General features: G+C 37.3%; 1 protein-coding gene across 1 annotated transcript in view; it reads left to right on the top strand.

Moving 5' to 3' along the window:
- The first annotated feature begins 9,066 nt into the window (after positions 1 to 9,066).
- The window catches only part of SNAP91 (synaptosome associated protein 91), a 466,999-nt gene continuing 452,288 nt past the window's right edge, over positions 9,067 to 23,777 (top strand). Inside the window, exons 1-2 of the mRNA XM_053710488.1 lie at positions 9,067 to 9,112; positions 9,446 to 9,587. Coding sequence (XP_053566463.1) covers positions 9,458 to 9,587 — 130 coding nt within the window. The 5' untranslated portion in view covers positions 9,067 to 9,112; positions 9,446 to 9,457. The remainder of the gene's footprint in view (positions 9,113 to 9,445; positions 9,588 to 23,777) is intronic.

Genomic DNA, 23,777 nt, shown 5'->3' with positions numbered 1-23,777 from the left:
TCCTCTACTTCAAAAGTTGCTGCTCTCATGAAACGTCAGGCATGACGCGTTTCGCCCCTCCCCTTTGTGGGCTGACCTCAGGGCTTGATCGGATGCTTAATAGTGGCTAGTACAGCCTTTATATACAATTCTAATGCTAATTGACATATTTACAGAACATCACAATACAGCAACTTTATTGAAAACATATTAAGACATGATTTGCGCACATACATTTCAATTCTTGTCTCTGCACAAACAGAAAAGGGTTATGTGTTTTTGGAAATGGCAATCTAGCTCACACTAAACACAGTGTAACATAGCTCCTGACACTTTGTCAATCTGGGAGAGGTTATGTAGTACAACCATTATGCTTTTCTATAGCCTGCCAGAATTAAATAAATAAACCTTTTATAAAGATAGACCCCCTTATAGAAAGCATGAGAAATCAATTTTTTCATTAAGACCTTTTGGAGCCAGTGTATCTAATCGATAAATCCAGCGGGATTCATTTTGGAGTAGCATTGTATCTACATCACCTCCTCGGCGGTGCTGTTTGATGTGTTGTATCCCTGTCACTTTCATAATTGTAAAATCTGAATTGTGATACCGTTCAAAGTGCCTGGCCACTGGGCTGTCTTGCACCTTATTCTTGATATCATCCCTATGCTCCCTCACTCGGTCTTTCAGGTCACGTTTGGTTTTCCCTATGTAATAAAGGGGACATGAACAGTGCAAAAGGTAAATGACTCCTGTGCTATTACAGGTAATCCATTGCTTTATTTTGTATTGTCTACCTGTTGTGGTTTCAAATTTGCAGGTTTTCTGAATTAACCTGCAATACACACAATGTCCACAAGGGCTACAGCCCTGCCATTTACCTCTTTCACTCAGCCATGTTGATGTAGGTTTTTTCCTACTATATTCACTCTGTACTAGCTTATCCTTAAGACTCAAAGCTCTACGTGCTGTTAAGAGCGGATAGTCTCCTACATATTCTTTTAGCTCAGCATCAATGGTTAACATATGCCAATATTTTTTCATTATGCACCTCAATTTACCCCAATGTGAATTGAACCTTGTAATCAATCGTATCTTATCAGCATCTTCCCTTGCTACACGTTTTTTGTATAGCAAGTCATATGTATGAATATGTAGGAGACTATCCGCATATGTATGAATATGTAGGAGACTATCCGCTCTTAACAGCACGTAGAGCTTTGAGTCTTAAGGATAAGCTGGTACAGAGTGAATATAGTAGGAAAAAACCTACATCAACATGGCTGAGTGAAAGAGGTAAATGGCAGGGCTGTAGCCCTTGTGGACATTGTGTGTATTGCAGGTTTATTCAGAAAACCTGCAAATTTGAAACCACAACAGGTAGACAATACAAAATAAAGCAATGGATTACCTGTAATAGCACATGAGTCATTTACCTTTTGCACTGTTCAGGTCCCCTTTATTATATAGGGAAAACCAAACGTGACCTGAAAGACCGAGTGAGGGAGCATAGGGATGATATCAAGAATAAGGTGCAAGACAGCCCAGTGGCCAGGCACTTTGAACGGTATCACAATTCAGATTTTACAATTATGAAAGTGACAGGGATACAACACATCAAACAGCACCGCCGAGGAGGTGATGTAGATACAATGCTACTCCAAAATGAATCCCGCTGGATTTATCGATTAGATACACTGGCTCCAAAAGGTCTTAATGAAAAAATCGATTTCTCATGCTTTCTATAAGGGGGTCTATCTTTACAAAAGGTTTATTTATTTAATTCTGGCAGGCTATAGAAAAGCATAATGGTTGTACTACATAACCTCTCCCAGATTGACAAAGTGTTAGGAGCTATGTTACACTGTGCTTAGTGTGAGCTAGATTACCATTTCCAAAAACACATACCCCTTTTCTGTTTGCGCAGAGACAAGAATTGAAATGTATGTGCGCAAATCATGTCTTAATATGTTTTCAATAAAGTTGCTGTATTGTGATGTTCAGTAAATATGTCAATTAGCATTAGAATTGTATATAAAGGCTGTGCTAGCCACTATCAAGCATCCGATGAAGCCCTGAGGTCAGCCCACAAAGGGAAGGGACGAAACGCGTCATGCCTGACGTTTCATGAGAGCGGCAACTTTTGAAGTAGAGGAATAACTTACCTGGCAGCGGTTAATGGAGTGACCGTGTTCACAGTGAATTTGCTTTACCAGCGCACACAACAGCAGCCTTGGTATCCAAAAGCTTCCTTCTTGCAATCGAAAAGGTGCAGTGATAAAGAGGAGGTCCATTGTGCCATGGATATACTGGAATCCGTTGCTGCTTGAGTTCAGCTTTTCGGAATGGATACGGTGGAAATATATTCAGCAGGCTAAAGGAATGTACCGCGAATTGTGGTGAGGCTGCTTATTAGTTATCAGCTGGTTTAAAAAGGAACACTGTAACTTTCTTGTGGCAATAAATCCATTATTAAGGAGCGTGTTATATACACTAAGTGCTCCGATATTGGGACATTTGTTTCTCATTATCTAATGGCAACATTGTTGCAATTACATTTAACACATAGTTTTATTTATACTAAGGAAGCGTGTTGTTACACTGTTGTGCTTTCTGGATATGTATAGTTACTATGTGTCAGAATTGTTATTTATACCAGGCCTGGTAATGTTTAATTCCTCTTTTTAATTGCACTTATATGTTTTGGGGTGATTCAATGTCCCTGAGATACAGGGATTAAGCAAAATAAAACCATTTATTTTCCCTGACCTTTGAGTGCCGCCTTGTCATTCTTTTGCATAACTATAGACAATAATGGTTTTGTCTCTTCTTATTTAATATATTGTGTATATTGCTTTATGACTGCAGGCACCTGGTCTTTACATTTATATCAACTGTAGAGTGCACACATTCTTTAATTTAATATGTCTAAAGAAGTTTCTCAAAGTTCCATTCTTCAAGCTGGAGACTATATGCTCCATTCTTCCTTTAGTACAAAAGGGTCAGTTCATGACAACCATAGACCTAAAGGATGCATATCTTCATGTTCCTCTTCATAGGGACCGTCACAGATTCCTGAGATTTGCCTTTCTGGAAAAACATTTCCAGTTCATGGCCCTTCCATTTGGTCTAGCCACGGCTCCCAGAATTTTTTCAAAGGTTCTGGGGGCTCTTTTGGTAGTGATCCGTTCTCGTGGAATTGCTGTGTCACTCTATCTGGATGACATATTGGTTCAGGAGGCATCTTTTCAACAAGCAAAATCACACACAGAGATATTGTTGTCTGTCTTTTCTTCATTCCCACGGATGGAATGTGAATCTGGAAAAAAGCTCCCTTTCCCCTGCTACAAGAGTAGTATTCTTAGGGACCATAATAGATTCTCTATTGATGAAGTTTTTCTGACAGAGGTCAGGAAAAACAAAATAATTTCCTCTTGCCTCTCTCTTCAGGCTTCTGCTTATCCTTTAGTGGCTCAATGTATGGAGGTAATCGGTCTGATGGTGGCTTCCATTGACATAATTTATTTTGCTTGATTCCATTTGAGAGCTCTTCAGTTGTGCATGTTTAGACAATGGAATGGCGACCATGCGGATCTATCTCAGAGAATAGAGTTAGATCAATTGTCAAGGGACTCTCTGCCGTGGTGGATTTCTCTGGAACATCTGTCTCGGGGCACATGCTTTCGGAGACCTTCCTGGGTGATTGTCACAATGGACGCCAGTCTGCTGGGCTGGGGAGCAGTCTGGAACTCGTTAAAAGCTCAGGGCCTTGGACTCGGGAGGAGTCTGCTCTTCCCATCAACATCTTGGAGTTGAGGGTGATTTACAATGCTATATTGGTTTGGCCTCAGTTGTCCTCAGCCCAGTTTATCAGGTTCCAGTCAGACAACATAACCTCTGTGGCTTACATCAATTACCAGGGAGGAACTCGGAGTTCCTTAGCCATGTAGGAGGTTACTCGGATTCTTCAGTGGGCAGAGACCCACAATTACTGTCTACCTGCCATCCACATTCCAGGAGTAGAAAACTGGGAAGCAAATTTTCTGAGCAGACAGACTTTTTATCCCGGGGAGTTGGAACTCCATCCAGAGGTGTTTTCCAGCTTAGTCCTCAAATGGGGGGTGCCGGAGTTAGATCTGATGGTGTCCCATCAGAACGCCAAGCTTCCAAGGTACGGTTCAAGGTCAAGAGACCCACAGGCTGTTCTGATAGATGCTCTGGCGGTTCATTGGGTTTTCAGGTTGGCATCCCTATTTCCTCTGTTTGCTCTCCTTCCACGAGTCATTGCTCGTATCAAACAGGAGAGGGCATCTGGGATTCTAATAGCCCCTGCGTGGCCTCGAAGGATCTGGTTTGCAGACCTAGTGGAGATGTCATCTTGCCCACCTTGGAGACTACCTCTGAAGAACCTCCTGATTCAGGGTCCTTTCCTTAATCCAAATCTGGTTTCTCTGAAGCTGACTGCTTGGAGATTGAATGCTTAATTCTGTCTAATTCTGTCTTTTTTCTGAGTCAGTCATTGAGACCATGATTCAGGTTCGCAAGCCTGTTACTAGAAAGATTTACTATAAGATATGGCGTAAATATCTTTATTAGTGTGAATCCAAGAGCTACTCGGAGTAGAATTAGAATTCCAAGAATTGTATCTTTTCTTCAGGTAGGCCTCGAGAAGGGATTGTCAGTCAGTACGATGAAGGGTCAGATTCCTGCTTTATCAGTTTTACTACATAAACGTTTGGCGGATGTGCCAGATGTGCAATCTTTTTGTCAGACCTTGGTCAAAATCAGGCCTGTCTTGAAGTCTGTTGTTCCTCCTTGGAGCTTTAACCTTGTTCTTAAAGTTTTACAGCTGGCTCCGTTTGAGCCGTTGCATTCCATAGACATTAAGTTGTTATCTTGGAAGGTTTTGTTTCTTGTTGCTATCTATTCTGCTCAAAGAGTCTTGGAACTCTCAACTCTGCAGTGTGATTCCCTTTATCTTATTTTTCAAGGCGGTTCTTTGTACTAAGTTAGGTTTCCTTCCTAAGGTTGTTTCTAATAGAAATATCAATCATGAGATTGTTGTTCCCTCTCTGTGTCCTAATCCTTCTTCTAAAGAACGTTTGTTACACAATTTGGATGTTGTACGTGCACTTAAATTCCACTTCCAGACGACTAAGGATTTTATGCCAGTCCTCTGCCCTCTTTGTCTGTTTCTCTGGGAAACGTAAAGATCAGAAAGCTACTGCTACTACTACTCTTTCTTTTTGGCTACAAAGTATAATTCATTTGGCTTATGAGACTGCTGGACAGCAGCCTCCTGAGAGAATTACGGCTCATTCCACAAGAGCTGTTTCCTCTTCTTGGGCTTTCAAAAATGAAGCTTCTGTGGAACAAATTTGCAAGGCTTCAACTGGTCTTCTCTACATACTTTTCCCAAATTTTCCAAATTTGATATTTTTGCCACGGCTGAGGCTTCTTTTGGAAGAAAGGTTCTTCAAGCGGCGGTGCCTTCTGTTTAGAACTGCCTGTCTTGTCCTTCCCTATTTATCCGTTTCCACTAGCTTGGGTATTGGTTCCCAACAGTAATTACTCAAGCCGTGGACTCACCATATCTTAGGAAAGAAAAACAAAATGTATGCTTTCCTGATAAATGTATTTATTTATGGATATGGTGAGTCCACGGCCCCACCCTTTATTTTAAAACAGTTGTTCTTTTGACTATAACCTCAGGCACCTCTACACCTTGTTTTACTCCTTTTTCTCCATTTCCCTTTGGTCGAATGACTGGGGGTTGTGGGTAAGGTAGTGATACTTAGCAGTTTAACTGTGGTGCTCTTTGCCTCCTCCTGCTGGCCAGGAGTGATATTCCCAACAGTCATTACTTAAGGTGTGGACTCACCATATCCGGAAATAAATAAATTTATCAGGTAAGCATAAATTTTGTTTTTTTCTGAAGTCTTCTCAAAAAAAGAGGCAGAAGTCTTACCACCACACAGAGATTATGACTGTTCTATAAATATCTTGCCAGGAGCACCAATTCCCAGAGGGCATACATACCCCTTGTCACAACCAGAAATCAAAACTATGGATAAATATATTCAAGAAAATTTGGCTAGAGGATTTGTTTACCCTTCTTCTCATGCTAGTGCTGGTTTTTTTTTTTTTTGTTTCCAAGAAGGATAGTGGCCTTTGTCCATGTACTAATTATAGTGCACTTAATCTATTTACTATCAAGAAATGCTACCCATTGCCCCTTATCTTGGAACTGTTTGATTGCCTGCAAGGTGCCAAGATATTCATGAAGCTAGAATTAAGAGAAGCCTACAATTTAATCCTTATCAAGGAGGGAGATGAGTGGAAGGTGGGTGTTAACACTAGAACTGGTCAATATGAATACCTAGTGGTGCCTTTTAGGCACTCCAACGCCCCAGCAATCTTTAAATCTTGTATTAATTACATATTTAGAGACCTCCTGTACTCCTTTGTAATCGTGTATCTGGACAATCTATTATTATTTTAGATAATCTCATCAAAGCAGAGAGCTTGAGATCATTAGGCCCAAAGATTCATAACAGTTGGGCAGTTCTAAGATGGGAGGTCAAAACTGGACTTTTCCTTTACTACAGACTGGAATTACTACAGACTGGACCATTCTAACAAAGACTGACATTCATTGTGTTACGTAATTTTGAATTGTATTTAGTGTCTGGGGTACTACATCCCCACCATGGCTTATATAATCTTAGAAAACTGAAATATGTTTACATATACCTATTTTCTGCAGTTCAGCTTGGACTTCTCTGTTGAAGGTGCCAACCCATAGTCCCCATCAAAAAGTCTATCACTCAAACTCTGAACGATTTTACAGCGATATATGGGGTTCCTGGGATGAATTCATACACAATAGATAAATGTATGACTCTGCATGGGCAACAATTTTAATGTAGTATCTAATCTCACTTCAATTCATGACTTTGTAAGAGTTGAAGTAGCAGCAAGTGAATCATATTCATTTTTTAGGCTTGTGTTTGTAGCCTTGCTTTCCTTTATTTTAGAAGAACGAGGTTAACTATGTTCTAAAAAGATGCATTTTATAATCTACCCCCAAAAAATATTCTAAGGGGTGCAATTGCAAAGTGTAATTTGAAAATTAATTTGTGAGAATATAAACCCAGGATCCTAATTATATATATTTGCCAACAGTCCCTGATGTCCAGGGACAGTCCCTGGATTTTGTTGTATGTCCCTGGAAATGCTACCTCTTTTGCACTACGGATAAGTCTAAATTATACTATTACTATCAAATGGTTGTGTTTTGATTGCAGAACTGAGTGGGCGGAGCAGTTGAACAGTGGGTCGTCAATACTCCAATAACCTGCTTGCTTGCTCTGCTGCAAAGTATCCCTGGAATTTTTTTTTACATGTTGGCAACTATATATATATATATATATATATATATATATATATATATATATATATATATATATATATATATATATATATATATACATGCATATACATGCATATATAGTATATATATATATATATATATATATATATATATATATATATATATATATATATATATATATATATATATATATATATGTGTGTGTGTGTGTGTGTGTATGTATAATAAAATTAAGATATAAACCAACTATATTAAATGTTAACACTGTGATTATATTGTAGTATAGGAGACTAACCAATTAGTGTCTAAAAATATCACATTGATTGCAGCAGGCTTGCAATGATTATATTACCCTGGCAATCACTAGAGATCACCTAATGGTTATCTGTCAGTCACTTAACCCATTGTATTTGAAGAGTAGCTTTTCTTTTAACTGGAGGATTAACCCATTGACTGATAACGGGAGTAAAATTTTGTTCAGTACTAAAAAGGTTAATTTTATCATCATACTGGCTATAGAATATCACCTGATTGGCTCATACCATTGGCCCGAATGGGGAGATTATAGTGACGATCTGAATCTGATAATCCATTAATATAGCACCACTAGCGCTAATATTTAGTAAATATGACGCCGTGGAAATACGATGTAATTTGAAAATGGATCGGCAGTAGGCGACTAGATTAGATGTCCAATGCCTGCATTTGGTTATTAGTGGAACAATCGGTAGCGCCCATTGAGACAAGGTAGCAGGGGAGTAATATACGTTTGTAGACAGGAAAATTGTCCTCACAGGAGAGCTTTACTAATATTATCATAAAAGAGTTCGGATTTAGACAGTCAAACACCCAGTGTGAGCTCCCGTAGCCTCATTACACATTTTATACCCCATTCATTAAACAAAACCGTTCTGGAGCTGTGTAATTCATGTCTATCATATCCCCCCCCCACTATCCTTGTGAAATAGGTAGCCTATAACCATGGACAATCACATTTAGACATAAATATAAAATATCACTTGAACAATAATTACGTAAATTTATTTATTATTAAATATAGATGGTACAAAAAATGTTTAGTATATGAGTATTTTTTTTTTAACCATTTGGAATGCAGTTATATTTCTACACATGAGGGCAGGGATGCATTATAGTGCAGTAACAGGCATACAGTGAATGCATTTATTCTGGGGTTACTGTACAAGGGGGAGGAGGTTATTACACCTCCCTGTGTTGTGTGCTGGGGGAGGGAACAACCATACCCTTTCCATTCTAGCATCACTTTCAGGAGAACGACGAAGGAGAAGTAAAAAAAAGGAGGAGGATTACCCGCAGAGGCACCACAGGTCTGAGGGCACTTTACCTGCATTGCTCACAATATCACACCCCACATTTACGATTCCAGACCAGTAATGTGTATAATGGGGCTCAGCCTGTGCAGTAACCTATATAACGGTATCTTGCTCACAGCAGCACTGCAGGCTTCTATGGCTGCAGTGGGTTAATTTGTTAATACACCAACATGGGTTAACAATTTACCTTCTCCATCAGAGGGGCCATCTAACACAGAAGGGTATTTGTGCCCCTTGAATAATTAAAAGGGAAGAGATCTGAACTGAGATGGGGGTGGGGCAGTGATATCCTAATCCCCTGTCAGTGAGGAGGAGGATGTGTTGTATTGTGTGAGGAGCTCAGCAGCTGCTGTACGGAAGGGTTTTCCTCCATCAAAGGGCTGACAAGGTGCACCGTACATCCTTGTGGTTATTATAGGGCTATGGGGCATTTATAAATACCGTGGGCATTTATTGCTACGGACGGGGATGACAATCAAATAATGACAGCTGTTTTGTGCAGACAGGGACCTCTGGGTTGCAGTAACTAGGATACATGGCTAGGGATGGGAGGCTTAAATATCCTCATTGCACCATTTTACAGTAAGGCGTTGTAACCCTCTTTGGACGCCAAGAGGTTAATTAATAAACCCACAATACGGCTTGTCTGAGAGCATCCCAGTACCGCGGTGTCATTAAGGTTGTGCGCATCTTAACCTCCAGGGTCTTGTTGTTTGTCCAGGCAGAGCAGAAGATGTCGGGCCAGACACTGACAGACCGCATCGCGGCCGCACAGTACAGCGTGACGGGCTCGGCAGTGGCCAGGGCGGTGTGCAAGGCGACCACTCATGAAGTGATGGGGCCCAAGAAGAAGCACCTGGACTGTAAGCAAAAATCATGTATTGCTCTAGGGCAAGTCTGTGTATATACGTAGATGAAAGCGTCAATCCACCTGTCCTTAGCGCACCTTGCTTTCAGTATACTGGGCGTTTAATAATAAGACTGCTATGTTAATCAAGCTGTGTATTGTACCTGTACACAATGCTTCATAGGCCTCTAATACTGTTGGTGATATGGGCCTGCTTTAGGGCTATTCATCCAATATAAAAATATACAAAGCTTCTTAATTATGTTAATATAAATGTATACAAACGAAAACCATTTCTGATTGCTGCTGACACAATAATTAACACTTTGTATACTTTGGAGTGCAGCAATACACCTGCTGAGCATGGCTTTAAAGACCCGACTTGTCAGCCAAGGGGTTAATAAAATACATGTTAAGAAATTTTGTGTTACCTATAAAAATACAGAAAACATTGCTGACATTTAGAGGTCTTGCTCACCATTGTAGGATGAAGACGTTAAAACCATTGTACACAAAATATTTTAGTTGCTGTGTTTTTACATTTTTGCAAGGACTGTGTATGGATTGGAGGCCCCTTTAACAACAAATTGCACCAATTGACTGAAAATGTGATATGAATGGGCACTTTGGCTTTCTGTTTTTTTGACCTTCCTTTACCCTCTGTTACACTGAAAAATTGCTTATGAGAGAAAAGCAGGAAGCTATAAGATAATCTTGCTCTATTAACACACCCTTGGATTTATTGTAATATTTGTCATTCTTTAATTTTTGCTGGTGCATGCTTCAGGAAAATGTGTGCTTATTTATGGCATTATGCTTATTTGGAGATGAGTCTCTTTCCTTTACAGTGGTGGCTTATAATAGTAATATTTGATTCCAGATATGTGGCCATGTGGGATATCATTTGACTGCATAAGAATACTGGTATGGCTCATGGTGTCACCTGTCATTTCTCTTGGTTGCCAGGCTGTAACATCACCTAACAGTGTTTGTCCAGGCAGAGTAGCCAAGGTGTAAAATTGATATTTTATAGATAATTACATTTTCACCTTTGAATAGAAACATATTTACAATATACATGTAATGGTAAAAACCATGCTTCTAGTTAAAGTTACCACTGTTTTAATGTTAGCATTTTTCTCTGCATGTTCATGTGAAGCATAGCTAGATATTCTCAGTGCACCATTATTTTAAATAATGCAGCTTCTCAGAGCATTAAAGTGAAGGTAAACTTACATTTATGCCTATCCAGGATTTCATTGGTTTCACAAAATCAATATCACTTTCATTCATGATTCTTTCTAAATCTAATTACAAACCGAGTTATCATCATTATCGTTCCATTTGCGATTGTACACAAATGCAACCCTTAATTTGTATTTTTTTTTTGCTGCCGATCACATTTCTGTAGCAGCCAATTGAATTTCTGGCTGTTAGGTGCCCGTCAGTGCACGTCATCCGCATATTTGACCATGTGCGCATGTGCTATTGTTGGCTTCCGTGAGCGTTCACGATTCGCGCATGCGTATTCCAAATATTCAGGAATCCATCATAGAACTTGCCCATTCTCGCTTGCGCAGAACACTGTAAAATCGGCAATTGGCGCATGCGCTGTTTCACTGAGCCTCGTGAACGCGCTTTAGGAAGACGTAGAAAGCGGGTGGGACCGCTCTCTATGTCAAACACAAGAAAAGCCGGAACTGGTGTGTGGGAGGAGTTAGAGATCGCATAGGTAGGGAGATAACAATGTAAAAATAAGAAAATTGTGAAAAAAAAGAAGAAAAAAAAGTTAGCGATTAGATTAGGGTAATATTAAAGAATGCATTCCTGTATTTCATATGCTGAAACTTAACCTTCACTTTAACCCTTTGGCTGCTAAGCCATTTCCCACCTGGGTGCTAATATTTTTTTTATTATTATTATTATTTTTGCAATTTTTGAAAACTTTATTTTGTAACTTTTTACGGACCCCCAAGACTTACACTGTTGGAAAGGTTAGGCGATTAACTTTCCAACAATTGGTCTTGGGGGTACAGGCTTCTAAGCAGCATGCCCCCTCCTCCTATACTTTACATTGTTAAGTATAAATAAAGTTGCGTGGTGACGTCATCACGTAATTGCGCGTGACGTCACCACGCATCACGTGAAGCCCCGGCGATGCCTGTCACTCTACAGGCATGATTGCCGGGGTAGGAGCAGCAAAGAGCCCACAGATCTCCCTCAAGGTGGGAGAGTGCTCTGAGCCGTCATTAGCACCAGAGTGAGAAACTCTGTGACGGCTCAGAGCCGTCATTAGCACTCAAAGGGTTAAAGGGACACTGAACCCAAAATTTTTCTTTCTTGATTCAGATAAGCATGTAATTTTAAGCAACTTTCTAATTTACTACTGTTATCAATTTTTCTTCGTTCTCTTGCTATCTTTACATGAAAAAGAAGGCATATACGCTTTTTTTTCTTGCTTCAGCACTCTGGACAGGAGTTTTTGATTGGTGTATGAATTTATTCACCAATCCGCAAGGACAACCTAGGTTGTTCACCAAAAACGGGCCGGCATCTAAACTTACATTCTTGCATTTCAAATAAAGATACCAAGAGAATAAAGAACATTTGATAATAGGAATAAATTATAAAGTTGCTTAAAATTTCATGCTCTATCTGAATCACAAATTTTTGGGTTCAGTGTCCCTTTAATGGGGCTTGTATCATGTCGGCAACTAACAAATTGAGTCATTACCAGACAGTACAAGCACCTTAGCCTCGCTGAGCAAGTGCTGTGTTCAAAATGCTGGTGCACGGTGCGTACTTAAATACACATTTGAAACAGCTATAACTTTTACTATAATCATTTTTGCTAATGCATGTATATTCAAAACCTGTTTCCATTCAAAACTGAAATATATCCATGTGGATTCCATTTTTTGGCTGTAAAAATACAATATGTGAGTTTTGAAATGAAAGGAAAAGCAGAAAAAATGAACTCTAATTAAAGGGACACGGAACCCAAATATTTTCTTTCATGATTCTGAAAGAGCATGCAATTTTAAACATCTTTCCAAATTTACTTCTATTTAATTTGCTTCATTCTCTTGTTATCCTTTGATGAAAGGTTTATCTAGTAAAGCTCAGGAGCAGCAATGAACCTATATTCTAGCTGCTGATTGGTGACTGCACATATATATATACCATATTGTAATTGGCTCACCCATGTGTTCAGTTAGAAACCAGTAGTTTAGTAGTAATACTGCAACTGGAAAGTTGTTTAAAATGGTATGTTCTACCTAAATCACAAGAGAATTTTTGGGGTTCATGTCACTTTAAGGGGCCGATTCTTTAGATTTATCTACAAAAATATTCATAGAATAGTGATTTTCTATTGAAAACTGTTAGTTTTTCTAAAGGATTGTGATTGACCCAATGTTTTTTCCACTCCCCTCAGAAAAGCTGGAGGGGATTCTTCAGGATACAGAACCATGGCATTGATTGATCAGTGCAGACATTAATTACTTTAATGTTCCTTCATATAATATTTAGGTCCCAGATATGTCAGTGTAATGGCACCTTATGCTGGGGACACACACAAGGGTTGCATTATATATAACCCTTGGTTTGCCAGAGAAGGCTGCAGCATGTTGCTTCAAAAAGCATTGAAGATGTGCTTATGCTTTAACCCACTATATGCCAAATACAGGTGGCCCTCGGTTTACAACGGTTCAATTTTCACGGTTTCAGAATAACAACCTTTTTTTCAGTCATGTGACTGCTATTGAAAAGCATTGAGAAGCAGTGCATTGATTAAAATACTCAGTAGGTGGAGCTGTCCGCTTGTGTTAGAGCAAAGATATGCAAGCCAAGCAAGCTGAAATTAATCAGTGTAACCAGACCTGAGCTATCGAGCAGCTTACAAAGGAAGATCTTCCTGTCTATAAATCAGTCCAGATTGGAATGCATAGAAAGAACTGTTTGCAGAAAAATGCAAGTAAAGTCTTTGTTGTGTGATTATTTTATTAGGTTTATAATGCTGTTTGGCATTTAAAGTCTTCATTTCAAAGCTTTAAAAATAATGTATTAGGTGTTACTTAAGCCAATTATGAGAGGGGCCTTGAACCTAATTCCCTCACTTCACATTGACTTACATTATAAACTGGGTTTCAATTTACAATGGTTTCGATTTACAACCATTTCTTCTGGAACCTAACCCTGGCGTAAACTGAGGGCTACCTGTACAATTAAATAACCAAACATGTCGTCATCCTGTAGAAACACACACAACATTACATGCCCTATTGGCATACACACATCTGTAAAGCAGTTTGTAGAACTGACATGAGAGGGTTGAAAGCTGAAATTGTAACTTTTCTGCATTTGCTGATAAACTGTTGCTGGTGTAAGTTTCTTATCTATTTAACACTTATGGTATATAATTGCAGGCGTAGGCTAACAAAACTGATTCTATGCACTTGGGAAAGAAAGCTGAAAAAAGAACCACAGTATTTTTACTTTTAAATAACCATAGTATTGTACTTGTGACAGACAAACGACAAAAAATGTATAATCTAATAAAACAAAAAAAGCAAAAAATAAAAATCATGTCTAATAAATGATTAGTTTTCTCATTAGAGTGTTCTATATGAAAGAAACTGTAGATTTAATGCACAAAGACTCATCCAATTTTTTTATAATAAATATATATAAATGCACTAGTTAGAGATTGCATTAGATGGCATTTCTAAAAGTTTGAGACCATTACTACAATGTGCTTTTATTTTAGCATTTCTGAAAATGGATTTTGTTGGACATAATGTACAGAATTTATTAAATGACAAAAACATAATTTTCCACTAATAAAAGTAAAAAAATAAAATAATTGTTAGTACTCCCAATATTTAGTATGAGACCTTTTTGCTTTTATTCTGTCTAACACTCTTTCTACCATCTATATTATTGTAGCTCTCCATTAAGAGAATCCCAGAGTGGCTACAGTTGTCTCAGTGGGCTTCACCTTATCCCCTTCCAAATATTCCCAAAAATGTTCAGTGTGGTTGAGGTCAGGTGATTGTGAAGGGAACTCTCTATAAGTATTAGCACTGCTTGTTCTTCCTTGAACTTCAGTGTGTATTAAGAGATCATTAATCTGCTGGAAAATAAATCCCCTTCCCTAGAACTTGTAGCCAGAGACGATGGCAAACATCTGCAGAAAAGGCTGGCACTTCTATTTGGCAACATGTAGATGATCTTGTGTATATCACAAGCTCCATAATAGGCAACACATTCCCACTCCTGAATATTTCCTACACCATCTTAAATTGTTGGTTATGTACATTGGTGTTAGCTCAGCCTCTCATACTGCCCTCTTCTCACATAAACTTGATTTGAAAACAAAATGTTGATTCATCAGTAAATGGGGCATTTTTCCAGTCTTGTTCCTCTCTGTATTGTTTGGCCTATGCTAAATACTTATGAAGACCACTGTTTGCCAGGTGTCTTTTGACTGTGCTTTTGCTAACTGGAATTAGACATCCCTTATTCACTAGGAGTTAATAATGATGGCTTCATATATTGGTGTTCTGAGTTGTAGCCACTATAAAGGGACAATAAAGAAACATTTTAAACTTTCGTGATTTTGACAGACTATGCAGTTTTAAACAACTTTACTTCTATTATTGACGGCTGCACATATGTCTCTTGTTGTCATTGTCTCACCACATGTGATCAACTAGCTTCCAGTAGCGTATTGCTGCCCCTGGCCTACTCCGCCTACAAAGGATATAAAGAGGAATTATCTAAACTTAATATATTGGAATTATATTAAATTGTATGCAGGGAGGAACATAAATAGTGCTGTCCAGAATCACTTCATGTGCAATTCATGTTCCCCTCTGCACACCCTGCAGCATGTGTAACTCATAAGTGTCCAGGAAAACATGACCAAGGTGGCAACTTTAGATCTCTGAATTTTGAAAGTTTAATTTTGACTTTATTGGCCCTTTAAGTCTGTCTGGTGATGCTTTGGTTGAAAGTGATTTGGTTACAGAAAATCTTCTCAATGTACATACTAGCCCCTTAGAAATATTCATTTTTTATTCCTCAGGAGAAACACTAAGCTCTATTGGCTTGATTAAAAATGCATTTTAACAAGGGGCATTTTTCAAAGGCCCTAACAGGATCACTAGTAGTAGAACTAGCAGGACAATACTAATATAATTAATATCAGGTGTTAATAGTTAAAATGCAAATACAACTTACTTGTGTGCTAGGATGTTACCCTTTGCATAAAATATATAGGGCCAGATTACAAGTGAAGTGTTAAATATCGCTTTTGTGAAAGTGATTTTTGTGCTCCACTGAGTAATACCAGCACACGCTAATGTGCGCTGTATTTACAAGTTGAGAGCAATGCAAACACGACTTTGTGTTCGCATTGCTGGGAAGTATTGATCTCACAAAAATGTGCTTCCATAGTCTCCAATGGGAGCCAAGTTCTCATGCTGTGAGACAGCAAATTGTATGTATGTATGTATGTATGTATATGTATGTGTGTATATATATATATATATATATATATATATATATATATATATATATATATATATATAAATATATGTGTGTGTAAAAATGTTTTTTTATGTGTATATAAACATATTAACATATAAATGTATTTAAGAATATACATATATATATATTTACTGGGAACACACAGTTCCCTTAGACCCCAATGTAAAGGCACTTTTCAGTGCCGTTTTCTTTTTTCTATCACCCCACAACCGCTAACTTTAGCCTGGTGCAGTTATTTTATTAAAAAATAAAAATGCTACAATTTTGATTTTTTTCATAAAATACACACCACTGTATTTTGTTTGCATTTGGGGCACATTTATAAAATGAACCAGAGATCATATCTCTGGTTTATTTTTTTATTTTTGTTTTTGTTTTTAAACAAGCTTTATTGAATCAAAAAGTATAAAGAGAACAATACAAAGCAAGGACAATATAATAATAATAATAATAATAATAATAATAATAATAATAATAATAAAAAGAAGAATGGCAAATACCGCCGACAATCCAGCAAGCAGCTTCGTTGTGTACAAGGTTATATGAAATTAAGTCTCTTGAACAAATAGCTATTACAAATAATGTAACGAAAAGTGTCAGATTTAAGTTCTGTTAAAAGCTTGAGGTTTGATGTTTTCTGTAAACAAATAAATGCTTAATATACATAAATCTTTAATTGTGAATCGGTTTAAAAGAAAAGATTGGAAGAAGAAAGGTGAGAGAGAAGGGAAAAAAAAAGGGGGGAGGGGAGTGTTTCTCGGAATTTTAGCTATACATCCAGTTAGTAGGGCTTCCAGTAAAAGTGTGTAGATTATGTGTGGTGTTAAATATTAAAAGGGGGCATCTTTCCAGGCTGCCAACATCAGTTTATGCGTGTCAATTTGGTGGGTTTTGAAGTAGTGGAATCTCTCAAGAGTGAGTAGATCAACTGAGGAAATCCATTCTTCAACTGGGGTATTCCCAGACTATCTCTGGTTACTTTTATAAGCACTAATTGCTACTGCAAGCTTGCAGTAGCATTATCCACCCACTTGTAATGGCTAGTTATTTATTGTGCGCCCGCAAACATGCAAATTTGCCCGTTAGCGCTCCTCTTGTAATCTAGCCCATAGTGTCACAACAGTTTTTAAAAAAAACAATCAAAACCAGTTGTTGATGGAGGACTCAACTTTTGGATTCTACGTGTGTGTGTGTAAAATTACTCACCCACAGCCCTGAACATTTTCAATAGTCCCATACTAGTAAGAGATTGCAGTAAAGGAGTAACGCATTTTATTTTTTACCTAAATTTAAAATCGAGAGGACTAGTATTTTTTTCTTTCTCAACATTTTCTTTTATTTATATCTGTTGCTTAACCCCTTAAGGACCAGGCATTTCAGACTAAAACCTCCCCATAAGACCAGAGCATTTTTGCACTCACTAAATCTAAACAAACTATATAGTTTTTTTTTTTTTATTAGACAACCCAAAGTATTGATCTAGGCACATTTTAGTATATTTCATGCCACCATTTCACCGCCAAATGCGATCAAATAAAAAAAAATGTTCACTTTTTCACAAACTTTAGGTTTCTCACTGAAATTATTTACAAACCACTTGTGCAATCATGGCACAAATGGTTGTAAATGCTTCTCTGGGATCCCCTTTGTTCAGAAATAGCATATATATATATATATATATATATCTTTGCCATTGCTTTTTGGTAATTATAAAAGGCAGCTAATTGCAGCTGCGCACCACATGTTTATTATTCCTAGCAGTGAAGGAGTTAATCAGGTAGCTTGTGAGGTTAATTTTAGCTTTAGAGTAGAGATTATCCTCCTACCTGATCCCTCTCAAACTGCTCTCTTACCTCCCCCACCCCCCAATGGTCACCCCCATCTTATGTACTGGCAGGCAGTCTGCCAGTTTTGCAGCTTTACAATTTTTTTTTTTTTTTTTTTTTTTTTTTTTACCCCCTCTAACCCTCCCCCTCCTAACCAATTCCCTTCATCTTAGGTACTGGCAGCTGTCTGCCAGTACCCAATTTTCTATTTTAAATTTATTTTAATTAAAAAAAACAACAAAAAAAAACACCAGAAAAAATTCTGTAGTGTATCTGCCCAACTCCCTCCTTCCTCCCTCATTTACCCTCCTCCATGATCCGTTCCCTCCACATAGGATCCCCCTCTACCTCCTTCTTCCTACTCCCTGCCGCTCTCAGATCATTTTTTTTTTTCTGTAGCAAATTGGTCCCACCCGCCTCCTTTCTAACCCTCCCACCGCTGCCCAATGCAAAGATGGCCACAAAGTGTCCCTCTCTGCATCTGTACCTCTGCCTGTCTATTTATGCACTTCCCCATTTGTTAAAGGGACAGTCTAGTCAAAATTAAGCTGTCATGGTTCAGAATAGATAAGGCATGACATTTTAAACAACTTTTAAATTTACTTTTATCATCAAATTTGCTTTGTTCTCTTGGTATTCTTTGTTGAAAACTAAACCTTGATAGGCTTATATGCTAATTTCTAAGCCCTCGAAGGCCACCCCTTATCTCTGTGCATTTTGACAGTTTTTCACAGCTAGACAGTGCTAGTTTTGTGTCATATAGATAACAGTGTGGAGTTACTTATGAGTCAGCATTGATTGGCTAAATTGCAAGTCTGTCAAAAGCACTAAGATAAAGGGGCAGTCTGCAGAGTGTTAGATACAAGGTAATCACAAAAGGTAAAAAGTATATTAATATAACCTTGTTGATTATGCAAAACTGGGTAATAAAGGGATTATCTATCTTCTTAAATAATACAAATTCTCAAGTAGACTGTCCATTTAAGCTATACAAAATACAAATTAATTGCATAGTTTACCAAATTTGATTTAATAATAATTTGTGCAACAAACATCGAGAGCATTTAAAAGGGGCATAAAAACAAAGAAAAAAAATCACTAATGCAAAGTTTGATAATTGAATAAAAGATTGTCAGATACCTTCAATTAGAAGGCCTCTCTTCTTTTTCAGCACTGTAATACTAAAGTGTAATTCCTTTCCAAACCCAGGATGGAACTTAAGCAAATCCTATCAAGGTAGGCTTCCATTGTACATGTTGCAGCATGCACATACCCTTGCTTGCTCATACATTAGCTTTTGTGATCGAGCATACACATTGAGAAGGTTGCGAAACCACCTTCTCCTTCATGCTAATACAGCACCTGCATGTGAAGAAGTATTATGGTTTCAAGTTTGGATGACGGCCAGTAATGCTAGTGCACATGCAATTAGTTGTGTCCACAATGTGCATGCGTTTGGCATAATTAATATGAACATTTATAGTGACGTGATTGGTCACCTGCTTTTTAAAAGTTTCAGCCCTATTTGAAGGGCTCTCTTTGTCATGAAATTGATAAATAAAAATTATTTCATTAGAAAGATTTTGTTTTTAATACAAAGTAAGTGTGTTTTAGTTACTAAAATTATCTTTCATGCTTAACTGATTTGTTAGTTCTGAAATTTTTTTGTTGCACTATAAATTGCTGCCTGCTATGGGTCAGTAAAATCAGCCAGGCGGTGAGCCTTACACTGTGCAGTGTGTTAGTCTTTTACAGTATATATATATATATATATATATTTGTATAGCCATCTGTAAAAAAAAAAAAAAACAACAACTCACTCCGAGTTCCACAATTAGCGGCTATCACAGGGCTAGAAAAGATGCATCCCACAGTGTTAGTATAAGTATAACAAATAGCAAGAAAGGCTTACCCCTCTTCCGTCAAGACTCGCCTTGTTTGTTCGGCGGTAGCAGCGGTTGTGGGGACTGGCAGAAATCTAAACAAACCCCTCTGTCCCTCTGTGCAGTCATGGAAAAACCAGCCCTGGTTAGCATACAATGCTTATACTCCCAAAATAGGGTGTACAGCCTCTGTTTAGTGCCGACACCGTGTATACGGCGCAGGCTGTGATGCTGGAAACGCTGGGGCTCTCCACTTCGCCCCTAAATCAAAGTTATTCAATTTAGTAGCAAATCCAAAAGCATCAATCCAGGGAGAATGAATAAGTTAAAACATCCATTTATTGGCAAAATATTAAAAAGAACACAAGAGCACAGCACACAGAAACTGCAGCTAACGCGTTTCCTGCCTTTACGGCACTTCCTCAGAGCTGGAATACAGGTGAAGCCGTGAGCCTTAAATTGCAGGTGGAGTTGCCCATCAGAACCAGTCATCAGACAGAACTCTGTCTCAGTTTATTAAAAACACATAAATGAGCGACTAGACCCGCAATTGCTACAACATTATCATATTTCAGTGAACACTCAAATAATATATTAAAAATGTGACAACAGTCCATAAAAATGTGAAAAATATGTATGTACTAATCTAAAAAACTCTGGAATGGACTTCATATATGCATTTTGTAAAACAAGGTTTGCATGGCTAGACATAGATGTCAAAATAAATATTATGTTTCATAAGTAACATTGTACACAAAGGATGAAAAAATAAACAATATGTAAAAGATGCGAGTTGTTTTTTACGGATGGCTATACAAATATACTGTTTATATGTTGTTACACTGTAAAATACTCTGTGACTAAAATAGGTGTTTCTATGGTTGATTTTTTGTCTCCACAAAACGGAGTACTAAGGTGTAAACTGCACATTACGTATTGAAGTATCCCACTTAGTGTTGATTAATATGGCTGCTTCGAGTGATAAAAACAGGAGAGATTTATTTGAGAAACTAATCAAGGGCACAGCAACATATTTTCCTAAAAAAGTTAGTTTGGAAACTTTATATGCTAAGAAGGAACAACCTCATATCAAAGAGTTAAAGCTGGGGTGGGACATTGAATTTCTGGAACATTATATAGATAAGAAAAAAATCCCAAGGGGTTTAAGAATGAAAACATTTCCGGCCTTTCATAAAGAACAACCAGATTTCATGCTAGGCTGGAATGAAACTCTTTCAGATTGTTCGTTAAACCTGATGGGAAAATTGGTCAAATTTAAGAAAGAACAAAGAGATGATATTCTGGTTGAAATTGAACAGATTGAGGAACAACTGAAGGAATTTAAGGATAATGAAAAAATCATACCATATCAAAAACTAGACAAAACATTGGATAAACTAAATATTAAACTGTCTGACTTTAAATTTAAAAAATATGAAAGAGATTCCAAGGACTATGAGTTGGGGAATAGTCTATAGTTGGAACACAGACAAAAAGAATAAATATGGTAAAAATCAAGGTAAAAGGAATAACAGCAAGAGTACACCAAAAAAAGTCACTTTTACTAGTTTTGATAGTTTGACATCAAATAAAGATTACAAGTCAGACACAAATTTGACCAATGATATCCCCACAACTTCTACACCCAAAAGAGCGGAAGAACGCACCATTACAGAACTAGGGGCAAGGCCAAAAAACGGGGTAGAAAACAAAATGAAAGTAAAGGAGAAAGAACCAGGGATTCAAGAAGAGAACAGAAGTACAACAGAAGTAAAACCACCAAGATATCCCAGTCGATGAACACAATGGAGAAAGAAGAATACCAAAAATTAAAAATAATAAACTTATCTTGCGTACATTTGAGCAAGCAAGAAGAGACTGTCCTTTCTAGGAGCGTAGGTTTCTCTCCATCTAGAGACTTTAATTTATTTGATACTATCCTTGATATCAATACATTTGTAAGGAAGATCACTCTAAAAAAAACATTTTAAAGATCTTAGTAATCCCACATGTGATGTAGACACTGCTTGTAAAAATCTAAAATTGACACATACTTTGAATGAAAATTGCAAAGAGTTATGTGATATTGTGTCTTTATGTGAATTGCAGTCAGAGCCTAACTTAACAAGTGGATTAAATATACAACAACCTATCAAAGAAGTTAAAACAAGCTTATTTTATCCTGTCAATGCACAAAATGATGTGATATAAATATTTAATTCAATTGTTGAACAAGATTTAATCACTCTGAGGGTGTTTTGAAAAGCAAGACTACTTATAATAATTTGAACAGTAAAGAGAGGTCTGCTTTAATAAAATTAGAAAACAACTCTGACATAGTGATTCTCAATTCGGACAAAGGAGGATCCATAGTAGTCTTAAGTAAAGAACAATATCTTAGTGAAGCATATAGACAGCTTAATGATATAGGGACCTATAGAAGACTCACATTTAACCCAACACTTACGTTTCAGGGGGAATTGAGGCATCTCATTGATTTAGGTAGTGAGAAATTAATTATTTAAAAAAAACAACCAGTGAATATGTATACATTGAACATCCCAGAATTCGAATTTTCAAATTCCTACCCAAGGTGCATAAATCTCTGGTCAACCCCCCAGGTAGACCTATTATTTCAGCTATTGGTTCACTGGGGGAAGGACTAGGACAATGGGTAGGTGCACAACTACAACCCATAGTTCGATCCTTAACTGTTTTTTTTTTTTAAAAGATACAAAACATTTTATTAAGGTTGTTACAAAATACCAGCTGGAATGAAGGCCTGATCTTTACTATAGATGTGGTTTCGCTTTATTCATGTATACCCCACAATTTGGGATTAATTGCTGTTAAGAATATGCTGATAAGATTTTCTGATTATTGTCCAGATCTCATAGAGTATATATTTGAGGTAATCTTTCTTACTGGAGCATAATTATTTCATCTTCAACAGTGATTTTTTTTTTTAATGCAATTAAGAGGCACTGTGATGGGGGCTAAAGTTGCCCCATCGTATGCTAACTTGTATTTGGCAGACTTTGAAAGATTATTTATCTTCAGTGAGAATAACTATAATAATTTCAAATTCTACACTAGATTCATAGATGACATTCTACTACTATGGGAAGGATCAATTGCAACCTTAGGAGAATTTATAGTACATTTAAACAGCAATATTGGTAACTTGCGGTTTACATTCAATACCTCAGAAATTAGTATGCCATATTTGGATGTATTACTAACCCATGATCAAGACAGCATAGACACAGAAGTATTTAGAAAGGAAGTTAGTGGCAACACCATTTTGAGGGCAGATTAATCACATCCACAACATTTAAAGAAGGGTATACCTAAAGGCCAATATATTTGATTGAGACACAATTGTACTAATTTAGAATCCTATTTGCAACATGCTAAAGAATTAACCACACGTCTGATAGGGGATATGATCCACTTATGTTGGGTAGTATTTCTGAAAAAGTAGCTGAATTTGATAGAAGGGATCTTTTTAAAGGATAAAATAAAAGCTATGGAGATATTAATTTCATAACTACCTACAGCAAACAATACAATAAGATCTGTGAAATTGTCATAAGGAGACTGCCGATACTAGAAAAGGATAGTGATCTCCAAACAATTTCCATGAATTGCAAGTTTGTTTCAAGTAGAGCAGAAACCATTGAAGATAGGATAGCCAGAAATTTTGCAACAAATAAGAAAAAAACTAATAACAGTAACTGGCTTTCAAAGAAAACTGGTTTCTATAAATGTGGAGGTAAACCTTGCAAAAGCTGTGGTTATGCCACAGTTGGCGATACATTTAGATCTATGAATACAGGTAAAACATATAAAATCAGAAATAGAATAAATTGCAATTCAACGTATGTTATATACCTTATCACTTGCGGTTGCTGTAATTTTCAATATGTTGGACTCACTTCAAGA

This window comes from Bombina bombina, chromosome 4, assembly GCF_027579735.1.
Source record: "Bombina bombina isolate aBomBom1 chromosome 4, aBomBom1.pri, whole genome shotgun sequence".
Classification (NCBI taxonomy): Eukaryota; Metazoa; Chordata; class Amphibia; order Anura; family Bombinatoridae; genus Bombina; species Bombina bombina.
The sequence above is the reverse complement of the archived record's forward strand: the minus strand, read 5'-3'. Positions and strand labels throughout refer to the sequence as shown.